General features: G+C 42.4%; 1 protein-coding gene and 1 long non-coding RNA gene across 4 annotated transcripts in view; one reads left to right on the top strand and one right to left on the bottom strand.

The window, feature by feature from the left end:
• Positions 1 to 21,999, bottom strand: part of LOC122181730 — a 32,006-nt gene extending 10,007 nt beyond the window's left edge. The window contains exon 1 of the long non-coding RNA XR_006179567.1: positions 21,900 to 21,999. This is a non-coding gene — a long non-coding RNA (uncharacterized LOC122181730). The remainder of the gene's footprint in view (positions 1 to 21,899) is intronic.
• Positions 22,000 to 22,509: 510 nt separating this feature from the next.
• Positions 22,510 to 23,252, top strand: part of ASAP2 (ArfGAP with SH3 domain, ankyrin repeat and PH domain 2) — an 89,870-nt gene continuing 89,127 nt past the window's right edge. For all 3 annotated transcript variants that reach the window (XM_042890078.1, XM_042890071.1, XM_042890064.1), the window contains exon 1: positions 22,510 to 22,641. In XM_042890078.1, the coding sequence (XP_042746012.1) occupies positions 22,516 to 22,641 (126 nt within the window). In that variant the 5' untranslated portion in view covers positions 22,510 to 22,515. The remainder of the gene's footprint in view (positions 22,642 to 23,252) is intronic.

Raw genomic sequence — 23,252 nt, 5'->3', positions numbered from 1 at the left:
TGTCAGAGGACATTGTTCCAGATGGACAGCAAGCCAGCTGTCCCATGTACTCATTTCAGGGTCAGGCTGCCCTGTGAGCTGCTGTCACAGGCTCAGGACGACCTGGGATTGAGCTCTACAAATATCAGTTTTTTCTGTCCTCCCCATTCACCTGACAGTTTCCTTGATGAGCTGACAAAGTCGCTTGAAAATAAAGCAGTTATGCTCATATGTAGATGCTGATCATAGCATAAAAAACTAAATAGTTTTTTATTATTCTGCCCTCAATCAGGAAAAAATGAAGAGTTTTTTTCTAGAATGAACAATTCTACAATATCCAAATTGTTAGCGTAAATATAAAAGTTATAGGAAAGCACTGTAACATTGCAATGAAGCATTTCTTTCTTTATCACGTTAACCTTTTAAGGAGCCAGAACAGAACAATATTCTGATTTTTTCTTTTTGTAATTTTCCACAGCAAATATTAACTCATGAATAAGAGAGCAGCAAAACATTTTGATTTTACAGCAGCAGCACTTTACATGGGAAAGCATTCCGTAACAGAATTGTCAGTCACCTCAGCAGGTCTTGCTTCCCTTCCAGCCAATTATTGCACTGTATTTATATATTTTCTGGAATTGCTCTTTCTTAGACTGTGAGCCATTATGTCATAGTGAGGCCACCTCTTCGGAACTGGTGACAGGCTTCATGAGCAGCTCTTCAGGGATGTAGGACTCCAAAAGAGCCATCTTTGGTGGACTGCAAATCCCACTTGGACACACCTTGAATAATTCTTAGATTTAGGGACAAAAAGTCCTGCCCTTCTTACTAATCATCCGTCACAATACCTGTAATGGCAAACGAAGCTTAGGTAGCTTGTAAGAAGCTCTTTTGCTCCACAGATCAGAATTCATGCTCCTCCTGCAGAAAGCTTCAGCCTGGTCATCACCACACCTATCAGGCCTTCAGAATTTTCTCATCTCCAGCTGCATCCAAATTTACCTAAGCCCATCCCCCTACTGCTGTCCTTGGTTCAGGAAAAGAAGGAAAAGTTCTTCCCCTGGGTAACAACAAAGAAGGATGTTTTGCTGTTGTTCTCTATTGTGTTTCCAAAGTAAATCTTCTCATCTCTTGACTATCCCTGTACCCTGGCAGGCCTACCTGACTCACAACATCCATTACTCTTGTGCCTGGGGAAAGAAATTAGTCTCTTCAGTCTCTGTAGGGAACAATATAAAAACAAATGATGAAACACTAGTTGTCTCGAATGTATTGCAAAGGCTTAAACTAGTGAAATTTATATGTTAAGTTGCATTAAACTTAGGCAGCAGTCAAATGCCTACATGTTTTTGCAAGTTGCTGCAAATACGCGCTGACAATAAATATGTGACATCGGTCTACAGGACGTCTTTGAAGGAAGAGCTACTGAAAGGGTATTTACTGAAATGTGTACCACAGCTCCCAGAAGCTGAAGAAAAACGAGTATTTAAGACTTGAAATGTTAGATTTTATTCGTAATAAGTGCCAGAGTGGTAACCTACAGTAGTAGTTACAATAATCCTACTTCTTTTGCTTTACAAAAAAATAAGCTGTGACTGGGAAAATCCTGAAACTTAGAAAAATTCTTGAATGATGTAGCTTTATTGGCTGCTTAAATAAGCAAGAGTTGGCTGGCACTGCCACAGTGGTGTCAGAAGCTGTCTGCTTCACAGAACTTCCCACTGATTGGGTGATGGGCAGGTATCTCAGCATTAAGGCTATTGGTTGATTTCATTAAGCTGAGGAATCCATTTTCCTTATGTGTTTTATTTCTTCTTTCAGGCAATAGAATCACAGAATCACAAGGTTGGAAAGGACCTACAAGATCATCTGTTCCAACCATCCTCCCATTACCATTGCTACCACAGGCTACTAAACCGTATCTCGTACGTATCTTGTATCTCGCTCCTCATCCAGATGCCATAAATGCTATAAAAATAGAATAAATGCACATACATCTTTCTTTAATCAGTGCATATTGTGGAGGACCTCCCATGTAGTCCATACTGTTCCTTTATCTTTTTCTTGCTTGTGAAGGACAATAAACTGACGCATCCCTGGTAGACATTCATCTTGAAAAAGATCTTGTACTATTTGGTGAAAGATCTATTCCTGCCAGATGCAGACAGATTAAGTTTCTCTATTTCAATACGGCAGTCTTCCATAGGCAACCTGGACATTTTTTCCCTACTTCTACTACTACTTCCTACTACTTCCATACAGCGGGGCAGGATCAACATCTTTCAGGAAGTTCTCTTGCAGTTTCCCAAAGTGCTAAGTCACAGTTAGTTATGCAGCACCATGCATCACAGACTTTCAGCCAGCCATAGAGGAAGACGTGGACTTACTGTCTTTCTGTCTGAAGTTATTTTCATCACTGCCCCAGATCAAGTACTAATTCATAATCCGGAAAGTGAATACAAAATAGTAAACATCAGAGTGTTACCATTTTTTGCTTGAATTTGTAGCAAGACATTTTCCCAAGCAAGAGGCAGGCAAGGAGAATTCTCTACCACACAGACACAGCATCACTGTGCTAAGTGATTTCCACATGTAATATCTAACACTGTTTGGAAGGTTGTTATCATGGTAATAGATTCCACATAACCTTAGAAAAACTACACTGAGCTACCAACAGACACCACGTTAATATTAATAGGCAGCCTGGCTAAAAGATGTCTGTGAAGACTAAAAGTTAGCACTCTTATAATTAATGCCAGTACTGTAGACAGTAAAGGTCAAAACTGAAATATCTGGCAGACATAGAGACTGACTGCATGTTGCTGTGACCTAATTTTATCCAACTTACTACAGAGACTTCTTTTATCACAAGCAGCAAAACAATTCCTTTAAAATGGAAAAGTCTGGTGATTTCAGCAACTTCTCCCTTGCATAGTAAAAGGGAAAATAACATCTCAGAGCTGACCTGACTACAATCAGCACAGTGAACTCGTATCGCCTTACAAATGCTATCCACTGGTAGAAAACATTTTTTCACTCACCTTAAAGTGATTGTGATAAGCTAATTAAGGATTTTATACTGTGCAGGTGATTGTCTGCTTATGTGTAAAGGAGGTTTTGTGTAGTCAAGGTTGGCGGCACCAATGTGCACACTTCAAGTGACACCTTCTCACCAAGTGAACCCGAAGCTGCCTTTAGACACAGATAATGGCAGGCAGATTGCAAGCGGTGGCCTCTGGGCAAAAAGGAAGGCAGCAACTGTTTCATGTGCAGAATTGAACTGTATTGCTCTTAAGCCTTCAGTTAAGCTTTCCTCTGAAAATCACAAAAGACTGATTTTTTTTTTCTTTATCTATTATTAATTGACACTATAGTTTGCTGCCATGCACCCTTTCTCTTGGCTTTCAGTTTACCACACCAAGGAATGGCTAAATGGGCAGTACCCACGAGGTCACAGTCACCAGCCACCTCCTTCACTTTAGTGACAATTGCATGCAGTGAGCAGGGAGCTGTAAAATGATGAGATAAAAGAAAAAACATCGTAGTATTTTAAAGAAGAGCACTGATGATGCTACATCACATAAACTACTGAATGTAGATACAAAGGCTTACTGGGGAGCAGTGAGCTTTGCAGCCTCAGCTGCTCACTGATGTGTGCAATACAGCTATTGCTTTAACACTGTGAGCTTTACTGCCATGGGTACACCACAGGCACGTTCCAAATCCATGAAGTAAGGCACAAACAGCCTTGCTGGTTGCAAAACTATGGAGCACAGTCACCACTAATGAGGCTTTGCTTTTCTGCTTCTCTGTGAAATAATCCAGCAGATCTCTTTCATTTGCAGATTCAAAAGAAAAGGTAAGGGAAGATGCTGAACTCCAAGCTCTGCAAGAGATAACAGAAAACATAGCCCAGTGGCAGGTAATTTATTTGCTGTCAGTATTTTGTGAAATCACCATATTAATTCCACATCATTGGTATGCACAAGAATTAGATGCCATGTGTTCAAGTGGCCTTAAGTGTAGAAACAAGCTGCTTTCAAAGCTCAATTAATTTGTCACTGAAAGTGTCCATCAGCTTTGTATATGAAATCAAGAACCAATTAACAAAGTGAAGGTGGGGAAAGGTTGAAAGGCATGTCTTTTAGAAGACATTTGGTTGAAAGTAATGCAGGCAGGACAAAACTATTTGGATAACAGTATGCTAAGAGTAATTATTAACAGATAACTGTTAAAATTGAAGGACTGATCAAGCAACAGCTTTCTATTAGGCTTGGGGCCACAGGAACTTAGCCCAGGTTCTGCTTCATTCTGAATTGCCTTTGCAACCTGGAGGATGGACTAGAGAATGTTTCTATGAAATCTGCAGACAATATGACACCGTGAGGCACAGAAAGGATATTGGCTGACAGGTTTAGAATTCAAAATGATTTCGACATACTGGAAGAATATTCAGAAAAAAGAGAATTCAGTGGTAATGATGCAAACTTTGGTCATGTTTCCACAAGCCTAAGAGCAAAGTCTGTGTATTTCTCAGTGAGCTACCATTACCTTATCCATAGAAGACCATTTGCAACCTAGAACTGCAGGAGCAACACAGCACTTTCAGCTCTTCCCTGAGCCACAGCAGGAGCAGGCTGGATATCTACCTGGGAGTAGTCAGAGGGCTGTGAGAAGAGGTGTGAACCACTCAAAGTACATCACGTATATCTAGGTGAGTACATGCAAGAAAGGGAAAGTGCAATCGTACAGCAGTCAGTGACTCTCAATCTGTTCAGTCCTGCTGTAGTCCTGCCACGCCTCACTTCCCAACAGCATTTCCATCATTTTCTTTTTTTGCTGGTTCTGTCGAGAGGATCAAGTTTTTTCGGCTGGTTCTAATGCAACCACATGCTGAGACAGTTCAGGGGTTTGACAGCTGCTCCATCAAGAAACTCATTATTTCTGAGGCAGAGCAGATGCCAGATACAGCTCATCACATAACTGTAGGAGTGTGCACAATTAAACTGATAGGAACATGCAACTGAGGTTGAGCAGGGAGGACCATAGCAGCCTAGATGCAGAATACCTTCAATACCTTCAGGCACCAGTGAACTGTAAAAAGAGAGGACTGAGCTGACTGCTAAGACTGTGAAGAATTCATCCCAATAGAGAAGATATAGGGAGTTCCCTTTGACCACCATCTTGTCTCATGAAAAGAGAGGCGTCTCATAGATGTGAGCTGAGCTCCATGTATGTGGAAATTGGCTACAAAAAATGTCTGACCACCTGAAGGCCAGAGAAATAGCCCGTAAGGAAGGGAGTCAGATTTCAGACTAGTTGTATCAGGATTCTGCTTCTCTGCTGTCCCCTGCCTGGTGTTTGCATGGTGTTTGCAGGAGCAAAGAGGAGCAGATGGCACAACAAGGAGACTGAGAAGCTCAAACAGAGCAATGGTCACCACCTGTGCCTGCCACAACTTGTTCGCTCACCCGGGATAAATGGGAGGGACAAACTGTGTGGAATGCTCTGTTTCTTTCATGCAAAATCCCCGAGTGCTGCTTGCTGTGCTGTGAAATTACGCATATGCTGGAGTGAAAGCAATAAACAACTGTTTTCAGCAAGTCTTGCTCCCAGCCTTTTTTTGATGACACTTGCCTTGCTTTGCATCCCACACCTCCAGCCTTTGCACATATTCAAAAGGCTGTTATTTCACTGGATATTTCCAACACTGCCCTAACAGACACTAGAATTATTATTGCCACTATTCTGTTTGGCAAAAGAAGAGTGTAGATACAACTCAAATCCGTTTAAAGTGTAACAGGATTTGTTAAAGTATAACAAAAAAAGATGGAAGACAGAGAGTACAGGAACAAGAGCAGCAGTTAAAATCCCCCATTTAACCACACTGCACTGTGTTCTGCTGCATCCATTCTATCTAGCAATGACCCTTGCAATCTGCTGCTCCTCAAAGGAAGTATTTTTCAGCACCAGAGGAAATCTTCCAGAAAAATGCAGACTGCTCTATTTAGGGCACAAATGCTGAGCGTGGTCAGTGTGGAGGAAGGTGCAGATGTGCAGAATGTGGCTGACGATGTGGCAATATCCTGGCCACAGGTGCTAATTCTCCATCATTTCTCCAACTTCAGTAAAAGCAGAGAAAACTTGATCCTCTCGACAGAATCCATAATGGAGAAATCAGCACAAGTGTAAGTCTGGAAACATAAGGAAAGATTAGAGGACTATTTACTTTCTGGAGGGAAAGGAGGAAAGCCTCATAACAGTCTTCAGAACTTTCTAACAGTGAGCAGAAGAGCACTGGAACAACCTGCTTGCAGCAACTGCAGTCCTCCTCGCTTGAAGTACTAAAGAACTGGTTAGCCTGTGAGGAATGATGGAGGTACAATCTTGGGAGAACTGGTGGGCTGTGCCATTCCTACCTATTTTTGATGATTCTATACCTTGCACACAACGCTGCATTTGCATCCTAGAGCAGACAAACCCCTAAGGAGATTCATTAGATATGGAAGAGGATTAGGGGGATTTTGTTAAGAATATTGCTATCATCAGAGCCCCCTCTTATTACACTGAAAGGATGCCTTCTGAGAAATCAGAGGCCCAGACAGCCCTGTAAGCCATACTACAAATGGCATTCTCCTTTTGCCTTCAAAAGAGGAATTACTCAATTACACTTTTAATTACTTTTAATTTGTTTTAATTAAATTTACTCAAATGAAAAAGAATTACTCTTATTTTCCTAGAAAATAAGCCTTCTGTAACTTGTGTTTTTATAAACAGCATACGATCCTATGTAGCTGGGCCCTATTCTATGGACTTCATAACATTTCTAAACATTAAGTTATCATCCAGCAATGAACTAATGCTGTTCTTCTGTCCTTCAGTGTATTGTACGAGCAAGCAGTATCAAGAGAAGTTCTTCTGGAGGCATTCTCTGCCCTGTAAGATCCACCAGAATGGTCCCAGAAATTATTCTGTCAATCATCCCTATTTTACTGCACTCCCTGCAAGATCTCATTTGGCCGTATAAACTAATGATAGGAGACGAGAAAACAAGAACAAAACGATACCCAACAAATTCCTCTGCTGCTACATGCCCATATATTTCTTTTGGGTGGAGCTTGTGTTGTTTCAGCTGCTTTTTTTTTTTTTTTTTTCCCAATAAACTCTTTGGTAACTTCTTAGAGTTGATTCGAATGAGAAATTCTACAAGGCTTTATCCACAATAACACACCCAGCCTTGCTGAACGCGCTGATAAATCCCCATTTTTTATTACAGTTCGTGACTTTGGGCACGTGGATAAAAATATTATAAAGCAAACTTTCACTTCTCATCTGAATTTTCAGAGATTTCAAACATGCTTAACGTAGCTTTAGAGACTTTACTTCCCTTTGTTTTCCCTTCTGTTTATTTATACCATTTTAGCCCTCTAGCAACACTAAATAAATAATAATTTCCATCTGTTACAATATGTCAATATATAATACTTATTCCAATGTGTGTTTACAATTGTTTCAGTTGAAAATCACCATCATCACCAGCCCAAGGTAGCTTAATTCTTCTTACATTCTTAATACAGACCAGAGTTAAGAATTTATCTCACAGATATTAGAAAAATAAAAGCAAACAAATCTGTAATTCAGCTGTACAATCTTGCACGAAATCAGAGATAAAACATTTCTTATTTAAAATACACATTGCATACCGAGTGAAAATATTACATTTTTGTGATAAAAGGAGCCAACAGAAGTGTATTTCCTGTTGATACTGAGTCACTAAGTCTGATCCAGCTCTAGAATGAATTCCAGTTTGCAGCCTTCTGTAGAAAGAAAGCTAACTCAGCAGAAGACTCCTACACAAGGTCTCCAGAGTGTAAGATCTTTAACAAATTAGGCGTCCTGCTCATACAAAATATAGGGGGAAAAAAGTGATAATAGTGGGATAATTTTCTTTCTTAGATGTCAGAATGAAGATAAAAGGGCCAGGAGGGATTTGATATTGCAGCGGCTGTGGTATGCATTGAGTGCTGGCAGGTAGCAAGAGAAGTGCAGAAGGGATCCAGTCTAGCTGCTGTCAGCCTTTAATATGCTACTCACGCCAACATCCATTCTTCAGTACAGTCTCACCGATGCTTCTCACAGTCCTACCAGGTTTTGTTCTTTTTGGAAACTATGCTTTGTTGTATGTACTCCTCTCATGTGGAAAGCTTAAAATCATCCTGGTACTTCCTTAACAAGACAGACCCCAACACACAATCTTTAATTCTTTGTGGCCGAATTCCTCACGAAACATATGGTAACGTCACCCAACAGAAAGAGAACCAGGACATCCCAACAAACTCTGCCAACTGAACCATGTGTATCTCCCATTCCTATGTTTCACACTGAAGTGTGTTTTGCCATGCCATTCCATTTTGTCTATTTTCCTTTTACAAAGTGAGCCCAAAGTATGACCAAATCAAAGCTGACGAGTTCACAGAGCCTGTTAAATACAAAGTCAACTAGCAGAAGTGAGCCACTGGTACTAATCCATGACAATGACAACAGTATTGACAAGGATGTTCAGCCACCTCCCCGTTGGTTACAATTTTACACAAAAATAGCACCTTCTGTGGAAAAGGGAAGTTAGGCTGTGCTAATAATGATCTATGAAAATGATGTTTTGTAACATTAAGGATCACACCAGTGCACAAGGCCTAAGCATCCTCTGGAACAGAGAGTTATCCCCACTGCACCTCGGGAAAAGCAGAATTGTACAAAGGAGAACTGCACTGAGTTGAACAGTGGCACAACTGAGCACTCAGTGCTCCTGGGCACATTTTACTGTTGCTGTAAGATAATGGTAATCTGCAGTAACGTGAGACAGAACTTTCCTTCTGCAGACTGCTATAACATTCACATTCCCAGAGATTTCAAGACAGCGTCTTGTAGTCTATAGCAGATCCGAACTAGCATCACACAGCACAAGGGAGAAACAGAATTAGAAGAAATAATTCACAGGCTGTCAGGAACTTAGGCAGGGAACGTAGGATGAGAAAAGGGAAATGTTAAGCACCAGCAAGAGGTCATTTTATATAAACAGAAGACGAGAGCTCTGATTATTTATGTCATATTCAATTCTGCTTGAACATTTGGCTGTGGGATACAAAAACGCTAATGTGACTCTGTGGATATTCTTGAAAGCATAATAAATTTGAAGAGCAGATAGATAAACTCATATAAATAAATACTTTGGACCATGCTAAAATGGCACTCATGACAATACCACTTAAACATTAGAGACATTACAATAATTGCTTTCATGTAAAATAGGCTAAAGACATTGGATTTGTTCCCAGGAGTATGCTAGAATACATCACTGAAGATGAGTTATTTAATTGAATGCATATAGGAATAGATACAACAGCTTCAACCACACAGAATATGTCACAGACCTTAACAATTACGGCTACATCACATTTTGCAGACCATCCCTACCCATCAAACAGCTCGCTTCAAATTTAAAGGTCCAGAATCCCACCAGTTTGTTTAAGGGGAGTTTTGTATTCTTTGCAGAAGGAAACACACCGTCCTGCTTTTTACTGAACAGAATCCAGTGCAGTCCTGGAGTGATATGAATAATAAATCTCTCTCTTATGCATTTATAAAGAACCCATCAGTACGATACATATTTAACATATAGGCACTTTAAATCTCATTATATATGTATGTGAACATCAACTGCGTTTTCTGGGATTCCATCAATTGTTGTGTATAACTGGACTATAAATATGAGGCAAGTATTTTTATTTTCATTTCCTATCTTCCATTTTTTTAGTACAGTTATAGAAACCAAAGAACTGTTTGCAGCTATGTTTATTCCTTTCCTACTTGGGAAAAGTGTAATCTCTTGATTTTTTAAAAAGGAGCTGCCATTAAGTGTAGGAAGTGAAGAACTTTCATTAGTGCAGTGCACCCACCCTGTTCTGATTCTGTGGAAAAGCAAATACAGAACTACTCAAGCCTGAATGATCATTGTGCCCAAATAATTTGACATCCTGCATTAAAGGACTTCCTCCAACCTTCATTTTTTCTAAGATTGGTATCATGAAGTCAATTATTTTTACCTTTGGTCGAAAACAACTGTGCACTCTCTCTTTTGAGAGTTATCATAAAAGGATACTTTGGAAATAAAGCAACTTGTTCTCTGTTAGTATCAAGATAATGAAACTATGTGAATGGAAATCATGTCATTTCCTTGGGATTTTATATCACATCTTCTGCTTGTTTCTCATGAATTGCTTTCAATTTACTGTAATAATTCTTTTCCTTGGTTAAAGATGAAACAGTGTAGCATTTTTTCAACGTTTTCTTTTCTCAACATTTTCTTTAAGTTTTCCAAAACTCAAAAGATTTTTCTAAAAAGAAAAAGTCTGACTGGCTTTCAAAATGGTATTTGTGCTGCTCTGAAGCATTTACTGGAATTCATTTCAAATTTTTGCATTATTCATTACTCTCTTCTAGGAGAAAAATAGGTTGTAAGGTTATAAACGTCAACTTAGATTGCTTACAGCATGTACCAGAGTGGCCTCACTTCAGAGGGGTTCAGAAACCACGCACCTCATTTTAAACTGCAGAAACTTTATTATTTATAGATATTCTTAACCTAAACTTCAATGAATCACGCAGAAATAATGATCAAATTCTGCTCCTTTAATTCATGAAGACAATCTAATTCCGATGAGTGTGACTAGTTATGTGAATACCAAAGCAACAAAGATTTTAGATTAGGATTTATAAATTTAATAAGAACATTGTTCAGGTATTTTTAAATTTAGGAGAGGAAAAGCTAACAGTCAATTAATAGCCTCAGAGAGCCTGAACCTCCTGGGCAGCCTCCCTGCTGGTCTCACGAGGGAGAGGATTGCATCAGCTCTCAATATGGTGAAGATACTTCCCGTGACATTTATGCCCCGAGGAAGCATGGGGCAAATCCTCATGCTCAGCTTCCTCTGACCCACATGGACAGGTTTGTTCAGGGCAGCCAGATCTTCCTCATTACCCAGGATGGTAACACAGAGGAACTGAGGGGCTGCCTTAAGCCCTTACATATTTCAGAGGATGCAACCGCACTGCACACATGCATTACTGCACTGGAAATCTTACTCACAATTCAGCTGTTATTACTTGTTTTTTTATTCCTTTACAATTCTCTAAGTGTTAACATTAACATAAACAAAGGACTTTTTTAATAACCAGTTTTAATGAGATAAACTTACAAGCTACTACGCAACAAGCAACATTCTGGCATGTAATTCATTTCTCTTCATTGATAATATGCTCAGTTTTTTGTGCCAAGGCATAAAAAGGCTTCCAGAACAGGATGCTAAATCTCCTTTGATTCTAACTGTTGGCTCTTGCTGGACTACTTAAACCATATTTTGAGGCAGCATCTTTTCTTTTTTTTTTTTTTTTGTCATTTTAAGGCACACCATGATTGTGCCCTCCTTTCTTCCTATCTTGACTTCAACAACAGACTGTTTTTTTCCTCTGGGTACTGATGGTACCTTCTTTTAGCCACTGACAGATGCATATTCAGCAATGCTTTTCACTACCTTTCAGTCACTGTACGATGACACCTAAAGAAAGACTAGCAGACACCTTAAGAGAGTTAGTGCAGCTTTGCTCAAGCACACACACAAAAAAAAAGATTGAACTTTGGGGCACCCACAGGTCTGTACATTTCTACTAGAGTCTGTCACTGCCTGTCCACTAATCCTACAAAGCCTGGTAGGGATCAGCTGCTGCTAACAATGGAAGAAGGTCTCTGTTGAAATGCTCCTGGTTTTTGTACATATTGAAGAACTCATAAGCCTTATTCAGACCATCTGTTACTCTCCAAACATTAACAGTGCACATAATTCAGACAAACCCCCATTTTTCTCTTTGACTTTTTTCCTATTATTTCCATTAATCACAAATCTTTTTTATTATTTGTGCTTATGCTTTAGTCCACTACCTTTGATAAATGTCACACAATAAAACATTTGGGTTTTTTTCTTGCCTTCTTCTTAGTGGTAGAGTAATGATTGAATTGATAAAGTTCAAAGCTAAAATGTTTTGCTTGTAGTGGATTTTTTATTACCACTATAAATGCTATCTTCAAAGAGTTAAAGTCAGTCAGTTATTCCAGCCCTGCCCATTTAATGAAATTATTTTGTTTCTTTAAACTCCTTAAGTTATAAGGGAGCCTGGAAATTTAATACACATCTTTCTGTATTGATTCAGTTTTAATTCATTCTGTTTTCTCTCTGAAGTCTATAAGCCTTCAGGTTCTAACTATATTCATTTCTGACATGCGCATTTCTCTAGTGCCAAGTGCCTCTGCTATTCCTGAAATAGCCTCAAAGATGATTTAAATCCTTATGCTTTGCTTCTTCACTTGTTTACAGTTTCCCACATAATTTCATAATGTACTCAGAAACATTAAAAGTGTATTCTAAGAAACTCTATTATCAAGTCTACCTTAACACTGAAGAGCATTAGTATAGCAAAGTATAGCCTTTGCATCTATCGTCCTGCATCTGGATGAACGTTGCCAGACCCCTCCATGAATTTGGAAAATGCCTGGCAGCAATTTCGTACTTAGGACTGCTTTTTAAACTGGACAGCATTAGTGTTGATTCACTAATATGTTGTTCTTAAATAGGTAAGATGTAAGCATAGCTAAGGCTATACTGCTAAGACAAGTTCAATGAGAACAGATGACATAATTATTTAGATGACAGCATAGAATCATAGAATGTATCACAGAATCATAGAATGGCCTGGGTTGAAAAGGACCACAAAGATCATCCAGTTTCAACCCCCTGCTGTGTGCAGGGTCACCAACCACCAGACCAGGCTGCCCAGAGCCACATCCAGCCTGGCCTTGAATGCCTCCAGGGATGGGGCATCCTCAACCTCCTTGGGCAACCTGTTCCAGTGTCACCACAATCAGTTTGAAAAACTTCCTCCTAACATCTAACCTAAACCTCCCCTGTCTCAGTTTAAAACCATTCCCCCTCGTCCTATCACTACCCATCCTCACAAACAGCCGTTCCCCCTCCTGTTTATATGCTCCCTTCAAGTACTGGAAGGCCACAATGAGGTCTCCCTGGAGCCTTCTCTTCTCCAAGCTAAACAAGCCCAGTTCCCTCAACCTTTCCTCATAGGAGAGGTGCTCCAGCCCCCTGACCATTTTAGTCATCCTCCTCTGGACCGGCTCTAAGAGTATATGAAATACAATGGCATGCTTGAAAGCCACAAAATGCTGAATTCAAACCGACAGCATGCAGGGTCACAGTGACTGAGGCAGCTAGGTTTAGCAAAATGAGGTGCCAGCCATAGCATTAGTGAACACAGTTAGGATGTGCCTGTCAGTCTGAGACAGAGTCACATACAAAAACAGGCTCCTAAACACAGTGCCAAAATCTCCATATACCCGTCTCACCCACTTCTGGGTACTGGACACAAACAGATGGTTAAGTCCATCAGTGGTTAAGCTCAACTACATAAGAACAATGATTGTATTGAACAAAATACTTTTTTTTTTTTTCTCTCCAAGGAAATATAAAGAAGTCTTCTTAGTTCAATTGTTTAAATTAATTTTGTACATCGGAATCAGAACGTTTCATTTTCAGAAGCTTTTACTAAATACCAAGAAAGAGAGGTTAGACTCATAAAACCGCTGCAGAAGACATGGCTGTTCTTAAAGGCCAGTGACTACAACATTTTCATGGTCATTTAGGAGGAGCTGTGCCCCACTTTCGTACCACTTAGCTCACTAGTATAGATGTGACACGCTGTCCCCCTCCAAGGAGCTGTGCCATGCTCTGTTCTTGGGTGCGGATGTTTGCTGTCATGCCTGCTAAATAATGTTGAGCCACAACAATTACTCCATCTGCTTTTGAAAGAGAAGAACAGTGTCTCAATCCTGAAAGGCGGACAGTTTACCTAAGCAGTAGATTTGAACTGCTCACAACTGTCCAACTGTCTCTAGAAAAATTCCCTGACACAAGGAAAAATTTCCAAACTCCCTAGATGTTCTCTGGCTATTAACGGAAGTATAAGACAGAGATACAATTGAAAATCTACTGCCCACCATTCTGAAAGTGCTTATATTTGATAACTTCAGAAAATCACATCCAGAACTGAACTGGAGTTTTGTAAATAAAATCCCGATATGCAAAGCACAGTCTGAAATGGAAGATGGAGCAGGTCCACACCCTGTAAAACAAGAAAGAGCATCAAAATAAAATCGATCAACACTCATTAAACCAAGTAGGACATATCTCTCCTTCAAATGACACACTTCTACACTCACATTCATCTTAGCCCAGGGTTTCTAGACACTCAAAATCTGCTTTCTATACTGTATGCGTTATAGATAAATGACTGTTGTGATGTGCTGTCTCAATTCCCTTTCCACAGCCAGCAGCAACTGAGACAGGCAACAATCACAGGCCTGAATGATTACTACTTCTACCTGTGGCCATCATGAAAAAAAATCAAGAACACACAAGTAAAAGTAATTTGCTGATTTAGATTTAACATTTCTCTGTATTGCAAAGACAGTGGTCTGCATATTTTAGAGCTGATCTGATTTCTGAGTCTTCTCCTGCCTGCTACCTTCTAGCTCAGCAATATGCTGGACAGATGAGGTCAGGTTTTCCTTTGTCCTTCCAAGCACCACTGACCTCAATGGACAGCTTCATCAGGCTGCCCTGTATTAGCATGACGTGTTGTGTAGGAGGAAGAAGAAAGGCTATGCTTGCTACTCCTTCAGCTTCTCTCTTTCTGTCCTCACCACTTCTTTTCTTTCACCTCCTGACCTTTCTGAAAGGCCACTTCCTTACCACTGCACTAGACGGTGCTACAGCCTTTCACCCCTCAAACTCTGACAGCTCACATCCACTCCAATTCCACGAGGCCCCTCAGATCACCCACATCCACACCCAAGGAGACAAGCAGCTGAGCAGGAACTCCATATGGGAACCTGTAGCTTAGTCTACCTTACAGCCCTTTGAAGGAAGAGGAGGCAGGGTTAGTAATTGCCTCAGGCAGATGTCTCCAGCTGGACAATTTTGTGGTATATAAGACAGTGACATCTCCATTCTGAAAGTGTGATGTCTGATAAAGCACCTCCTTGCTGGAATGCCTTAGAAACAAAGAGCAAACTAATGGCCACAGTGCAAACAGTACTAGTAAGGACAGTTTTTTGTCCACTCCTAGCACATACTGCCAGGTCCCCTTTCTCTAGCTGTACCTCTCAGGCTGATGTTTGCAAGCCACAAAGATTCCTCATACTAACTTACTCTAAATTTCTGTATGTCGAGTGCTAGAAGTAATGTTAAGAAAAAACAAATACAGATGGAAATTTATTAACAGTATGAGTAACCTCAAAAGACAGCCAAAACAAGTCTGTGGTGAGGAGATCCAGAAGTGAGAAAGAGAACTGAGATTTTCCTCAATGAACAAAGGTCAGCAATCAATTTGAGCGTGCATACCCTGCAGACATTTGTGTTATTTTGCCTAAGATAACTTACATAACACAGTATTTCCTCACTGACTATAGAACAGGAGCTCTCCTTTGAGAGTGCTTCCACTGCACTGGACTCATATCTAAATAAGGTTTCACCTACAACTGTCCCATATGATTTTTTTTAAAACCTGTGAAAATCATTTCGTATTTCCTCCCTCATAGTCAGGCCATGTTCTAGTAAACCCCAAGGAAAATTTGAAGTTTTGACTACACTCTCTTTTCATCTCTCGTTATCCATACAAAGATCTCATGATGCCATACAAAATATGTCTTCTCAGTATAACGTGGAGGAATGACCTCTGCAGCATCTTTCCTGCTTGACAGCTCCTGGCCCAAGCCGTACATTTTCTGTAGGCTCTTTCCACTACAGTACTCAGAACTGTGCAAGCACTTCCCATATGAGGATTCAGGCACCTTCTAGGTCTGAAGTGGCAAATCAGTAGAGTACAACAGTCAGAACCATACACAGGGCAGGATCTTGCTCACACAGATCACAAGTGTGGGATCACAATTTCTGAAGAGAATTCCTTTCTGCACTGCCTGCTGCCTGCCATGTCCCTCACTGCCAGGTAGTTCCCCTGCACAGTAAACCAGCATTTCCTATCATTTCTCATGGATTCCTGATTTTCAGCCTTGGGCAAGCAACCAAGGAAGCAAAAGATGGTCCCCTGAAAGGCATCCATAGCAGCCACTATATCACTGTCAGATCACTCCCATTCGAGGCTGGTGATCTGACAGAGGTTTGAAAAGTAAGTTGAGGACTTTCTCCTACAAGGCTAGAAGACTTCAGGCCAGAAGACTTCCTTTTGTTTATTAATACATTCTCTACTTTAAAGGTCATCATATCTTATTTAACAGATATTCACCAAGTACATGATTGCATGCTTCAGTCTTGCTTGGAAGACTGACTACAGGAGACCAATCAGGGTTGTTTTTTCTGTTAAATTGTTCTGTTTCAAGCCTAGACTTACTGCAGCGGGGAAACTCTGTATTTCTATATTACATGTTAAAAGCAGGTAACGGCAGTTTTAGTTCCATTTTTTAACAGTCCTTCCTCCATCCTGCTCAGGTCGTGGCCAGACAGGACTAAGTTTAATTTCCTAGGGTTTCATAGTATTTTGAATTGTCTCTTTGAAGAGAGACAACCTTCAGGTTCTCTGTCTACCTTATAAATTCCAGTGGGGTAATGAAGCACTGATGTTTTCTGAACTGACTTTGAGGAGTCTCTCTTTGACAGCAAATCTAAGAGAGAAATAAAGCTCCTTTGTGTCTGCTTTTTTTTCTTCTTTTTTTCTAGAAATTCCTGAATCCAAAAACATATCTTCTCTCTTCACTTTGTCTCTTCATTCCTAAACACGATTCAGATGACTTCCATGTCATTCCTGCCACCTGAATGCAGGGTCCTCTGCTGATTCTGAGGTATGAATGAGGTAATGAATGGTAGTTCTGTAATTTCTCAGAAAAGACTGGGCCTTCCCCTTCTGATACTGTTCTCTGCTCGTGTGAGCAGGCTGGTTTATTATGAGAACTGAGGCCCAGAGGTTGTGGTGGTTATGGATAACGACAAAGAGTGAAGAGGCAGCTCACGTAGTGAAAACACAATCTGCACAGCAGCAGCGTTAGAACAGCCTTATTGGAACTGCAGCAAGGTAAGTTTTTAGCTGTTGGTAGCCCTGAGGGCTTCCCATCTAATTCTAGAGATGGCTCAAGGGCCTGCAGCTTGATCCACACAACCTAGTCCAGCCTGAGGCTTCGTGAGGAGAGCAACTCTGGAGGGCAGCCTGAAATAGCAGCACAGAAAGATTCAGTCTGATCCACTGAAGTGAACACTGGATTCCAAAACCTGAAATGTTTGAATGTAACACATAGGAAAATACACACAGTCATCCACAACACAGCTTACAAGTAGTGTGACAAGAAGGTATTTTAATAAATTTAAACATTAGGGGAAAAAAAAAAAAAAAGGTGCAGCTCTGTCAAGGTCCAAAAGAAAAAATTCTTACATTCAAGGGTTTACAGACTCAGACTTCAGTTTCACCATTGAAGTCCTACACCCTCCTTTTCAGTTAAGAGTATCCTTGGGAAATGTTGAGAGAAATGGCACAAATACCAGTACTGTTCTCCTTTTTTTCCTTCCCTGCCCTTGTCTACATGCTACTCCTCCAGGTGCAAGTGCTGTTATTACAAAGAATACTATAGAAAATAGACCTCTGTAAATTCTCCACAAAAGCCTGAGAGAGAAATGGCAACAGAACGTGACCGCATATTAAAGAGTGCTTGTAACACAGGCTGCCAAGTAGGCATTTCCAAACTCAAAAACACCAGAAAAAAGAATCTTTTCTGAACTAACTTAATTTGAAGGATTTTTAGACATAGGGATAACCCATCTGTGGAAATCAGTCTCTAGAAATAGACACATGAGAGCAAATACAACAGATTAAACTATTATCAACAGAGTAATGCCGTAAGTTCGTTCCTAAACAGCAGACAGGCTGCTATTCTAAAGCTGCTAGGCACTGTAATTAGGATCATCACAAAATGAGCTGGACCTTCAAAATCGTGGGTGTAATTTAAAAATAACAAAAATGTGTGCTCTTATAGGGTGTTACACCTTTAGGAACCACAACTTGAAGCCTTTCTCTGAAATCACAGGAAGTAATTTTGGAGAGCGGAGTCTATCTTGAAAGCGATTATCTGAGAACTGAACACCGGGATCTGATACTTCAAGAATAATAAATATTGTAAACCTCCGGATAAAGCCACAGGATCCAGTAAGAGGGCTTATCAACAGTGCTTTACCTATCTGCTCTGCCTTACGTGCACCCATCATTTTCTGAGTTTAGCACCTACCTGCCTGAAAATTCTCATCTGGTAATTGGCAGCCAATAGACCACATTTATTTGCATGCTTATTTTTTAAGTTTGAAGATAAACAAGGCTGATGAGATTTTCTGTGAATCACTTCCTTGTTGCACAAATCACATCTTCAACCAAACTAATAAATAAGCATCAGAATCCTTGGAAATGCTGAGCACCTACAATGAAGTCAAGAAAAAAACATTTCCTAAAACTTTAAGTTATCAAAGAAAATTCTGTGAAGAACCAGCGGTATCAAAGGAAGATAGAGAGAGCAAACACCATGAAAGAACCTGTTATTGAGCTAGTAGGTAAAGGGCAATAATGACACATGACTGCTGTGGAAAAAGAAATCCCTTACACATTTTGAGTCCTATTCCAGGCAGCTGCTTGAGGGATCATCAGCTATGCTAACCAGCTCATCGTGTTCTCTCCTTGCTATTCTTACAACTCCTTCAGCACGTCCTTCTATTGAACGGACATTAACTTCTACCTCTGTTTGATCCACCATGCTAACATCCGACTCTGAACTGATAAAACCTTAAGGACACAAGTCTTGTGTGCCTTCGCCCAGACTGAACCTCATTTCTGCAATGATTCCCCCCCCGATATCCCAAACCTATCTTATAATCCCTCTTGAGGATCGTACTTAAAATGCCTTAGCCTGTGTGCCAAGATCACACGCTGTCTGTCACACAGACTGAGAGAGGTCCAGTATTTCCTCATACTCACTCAATTAGCTTTCTACTTGCTAATTTTGGATTCTCACATCTCTGGAGACTGCCTGACTCTTTTGTGTCTGTATAGCACCAGGTCTGTGGTTTAGGTTCTTATTGACAGTGATAAAAATCACTATTTTGGCATACAGATATGATTTCTAAAGACACAAGAAACAAAAAGAGAAAGAAACTAGTTCTTTTAAAATCTATCTTGTGATTTTGAAGGTCTAACTCAGCTTTTAACAATGCTTGTCGATGGAAACATGAATGCTGGTTTGAAGTCAGCGTAGGAAGAAATATTTGTACAAACAGTTTTCTGATTTTCATTTCTTCTGCAAGGGAAAGAGACCTAAACCCAGTCTTTCTCAGCACTCTCTAGAGATGTGCCCTGTGTGTATCCACAAGATCAAACGCTTTTCAGCAGAGCAACACGCAGAGCTTGAATCTTTGAAAAATGTTTTTGTTCTTTCTTTAGTAGAAGCTTAGAAAAGGAGTTGCACCCTCTAACTGTGTGACCGGGTCAAAGATGGTGATGTTTTATCTAGTATTCATTGCAGGTGAGAAAGGAGTGTCCAAAGCCAGAGAAGATACACAAGGAGGCAGGCAGGCAGGCAGAACCAGGAGACAAGAGAGTATACCAAGACCAGCACAAGTGAGCCTTGCTCACAGTTCTCTGACTATTGAGACATTCCACTGAGCAGCTTAGTTACAGATCAAAGAATGGGACTGGATACTGAAATTCAGTGTCGCTCATAAATATGTAGAGGTTAGAGTGGATAATGCTGAACCAGTCTGACTCTGGAACCAGAACGCCTAATGAGACTCTTGAACATGTCAGAGAAGGAACAGGAAGCCAAGACAATTTACTGAGGTGTCAGAGCCATAAAAATGATTGAAGGGCTGAGAAAACGTCCTTTCAGTGAGAGATACTGGACTCACACACACTAATAAAACATTACTGCAGAATTACAAGCTACTGCGTGTCAGTTGAACCACTGTCACCATCTGCGTACACAACCCTGGTTTGTGGCCAATACAAAGCAGTTCAAGTTAGCTTGGCCCTCTTAAAAAAAGAGGACTTAATAAGTTTGCTTTATCAAGAAACAATACTTAGAAATCATCTCATTACATGAATTCATCTCATATGTGAACGCTTATGGGGAGAAATGTCTGAGTACCAAATAACACACTGAGAAAAACAAGCAATAGCTGGAACGTAGAACAATTGCGACTAACTACTGTCCTAGAATGCTAATAGAAGTAGTAGGCTCCCCAAACTTTTGAGCTTGGAATTATCATTTGAGGTCTTCTGGCAAACCTTCCAGAATGAACTAAGCACACGTATTTGGCTCCAGGATGAAGGAGAGTTGTGAGAAAAGCAGCCTATTATGCAAAAAGACAGACCAAAGTACCTAGGAACTTAATCAGGATGGCAGATTTTTGAATCTATTAAGTTAAAGATCAGGGGATGCCACTGCAATCATCTAACCTAACCTGCTGCATAAACATGGTCTACAGAACTTAAGGCCGCACAGTATAAGGATACTGTTTAGATGCATATACTATCAGACAGAAGATGCAACTGCTAGAGGCTGTAGATTTGGACTACATCAGATACAGCTATTCCAACATTGTAACACCCAGTATTTACCTCTCAGACTCCAAGTTTTTAATCCCTTCAAATTTTACAAGTAAACATGCCACAGAGGAAGATATGACAGTTTAAGAATATCAGTGTTTACTAAGTTTAGATCATAGTTTGAGGTTAGGTAATGCTCCAATGATATCATCATCAGCTGATACAGAAATGAAGATGTAATATCACATATATTTTTAGCAAGAATGAGTATTTATACTAAGCCTGGTCATAAGCGCTGGTGACATAGACAAGTTTAACATGTTAACACTGAAATACTCTACATGCTGTGCCTCATTAACAAGCACAAATTTTAACAAGGAGAGGGAAGAATTTATTGTACAACACTGTAGAGAGACAAAAGCAAAGTAACGGTGACAATTTCTTTGAGAGAAAATAAGGAATTACCGGAATGAAAAAAACCTAAGAGTTGCAAAAGGAGAGCACATGTGGATAGCCACTGTTCATTCACCTGCTTTGCTACCATCAGCAAAAGGAATATGTTTGACAAACTTCATCATCTATGTTAAAGGAGAACTTAACACAGTGCCAGCAAAGACTGCCAACGGTACTAACATCCGCTTAGGCCTGCAGTTGTTTACTTGGACGTTTTACAAGCACAGCACGAGAGTACCTGCCTGCTCCTCTGAACTCCCGGGGGAGTTTTAAATCACGGTAATAAAGAATCACTCATAGAAAGTGATTAACTTCATCACCAGAGGGGACTGAGAGGCCGCTGGAGGGTTTCTAGGCCAAAATACTGACCCACAAAGCTTTCTGTGCTACCAGGCTGGGAGTCCTCAGTGCTGTGAGGCTAGGAAGATTCACCACTGTAGATCACAGCCCTGCACCCGCACGGCAGGCACTGTGGCACCTCCTAACACCCAGTGACAACTCACCGACCGCTCTTCTTCCACCTCAGAGACAAACCCCACAGCTGGGGCTGATTCCTGCATTTTCAGCCTCAATTCATCCTAGCGGCTTTATATAAAAAGCACAAAGCATTCGCTCTGACAGCAACGCTTCCTCTTCCAGCACAGAAAAAGCTTTCTAAGAAACGAGATATAAATGTTATGCGGTATTTTTGCGCGGACCTCTTGGGACCGTGACAGCATTTCTCAGACTTTCCTTTGGCTCCTTTAAAACCGTACCGCAATCCTCGCTGAAGAAATTCCATTCTCCCGGCGCCACGTGCGAGAGGCATCGCCCCGCTACCTGCCCGCAGCCCCGAGGGGCCTCTTTCCACGCCAGACGGACCCCGCACATCTCTCCCTCCCGCCCTCGGCTCCGTGCCGGTCGTTGTTGTTAGAACACAAGGCGGGACGCGGCCCCGGGAGCGCCCGCCCCTCCCCTCACACAGCCGGGGGGGGGTCCAGAGGGAACCGCCATCTTCTGAGGGCGGCAGGTCCCGGCGGGGCGGGAGGGGGGCGCGCTGCGCGGCCGCGCCCCGCCTCCGCCCTGTCTGTGTGCCTGTGTGTGTACGAGAGGCGGGCTGCGAGGCCGCTCCCGCCGCTGGGCGTGTGCCCGGCGCCGGTGCTGCGTGACCGCGCGGGGAGGAGGAGAAGGAGGAGTGTGGGTGCGGGGAGTTTCCTTGTGCGGCGGCGGAGGAACAACGCCGCGCCGCAGCCCGCGGGGCGGGAGCTGCCGCCGTCGGCTGCCGGGCGATGTGAGGGGGGAGCCCCCCTTGGCCCTCCCCTCCCCCCGGAGCCGCCCGCTCTCCCCCCCTCCCCTCTCTCCTCCCCTCGCCCCGCTCATCCCCGCCCCGCCATGCCGGACCAGATCTCCGTGTCGGAATTCGTGTCCGAGACCAATGAGGATTACAAGTCACCTACTGCCTCCAACTTCACCACCCGGATGGCCCAGTGCAGGAACACGGTGGCGGCCATCGAGGAGGTGAGACGGGGCGCGGGCAGCGCAGCCCCTCGGCCTGGCGGCGGCAAACAAGGCGCTACCGGCGCTGCCGGCTCCCGCCGCTCCCTCCCCGCCCGGCCCCGAGCGGCGCCCCCGGCCGCCGGCGAGAGGAAGCGGGGAGAAGAGGGAGGGGGAAGGGCGGCGGAGCGCCTGCCCCCGGCCCCTGGGGGGCGGCTCGGCCCGGCAGGGGCAGTCCGGGAACGAGGGAAGTCGAGCCCTCGTCTCTCCTCCGGGAGGAGCACTCGGTGCCGCCCTCCTCTTACCTAGGGAGCGGCCGGAGCTCGGCAGCCTCCGCGCCGTCCTTGGCGGCACACCTGAGGCGCTCGGCCCCGCCGCCGCCGTGCGGGGCGCTTGGGTCTTCTCCCGCCTTCCCCCGTGCTCCTGTGTGTGCCTGCCTGCACAGGTGGGGGTCGATCCTCCTCCCGTCCCCGCAGGCGGGAATGCCCCCCCGCCGAGGTTGCCCCACGGGAGCCTCGAGGCAGCGCCTGGCCCCGGCGGGCGTGAGCCGCTCCGAGTCGGACTTCCCTCAGCGCTCGGCGGCCACGGCTCGGTCCTTTTTGTCTGCTCGCGGGCAGCCTGAGCTGCTTTTGTCT

This window comes from Lagopus leucura, unplaced genomic scaffold (genome assembly GCF_019238085.1).
Source record: "Lagopus leucura isolate 7727_CA_CO unplaced genomic scaffold, USGS_WTPT01 Super-Scaffold_73, whole genome shotgun sequence".
Classification (NCBI taxonomy): Eukaryota; Metazoa; Chordata; class Aves; order Galliformes; family Phasianidae; genus Lagopus; species Lagopus leucura.
This window is presented reverse-complemented; position numbering and strand designations above follow the sequence as displayed.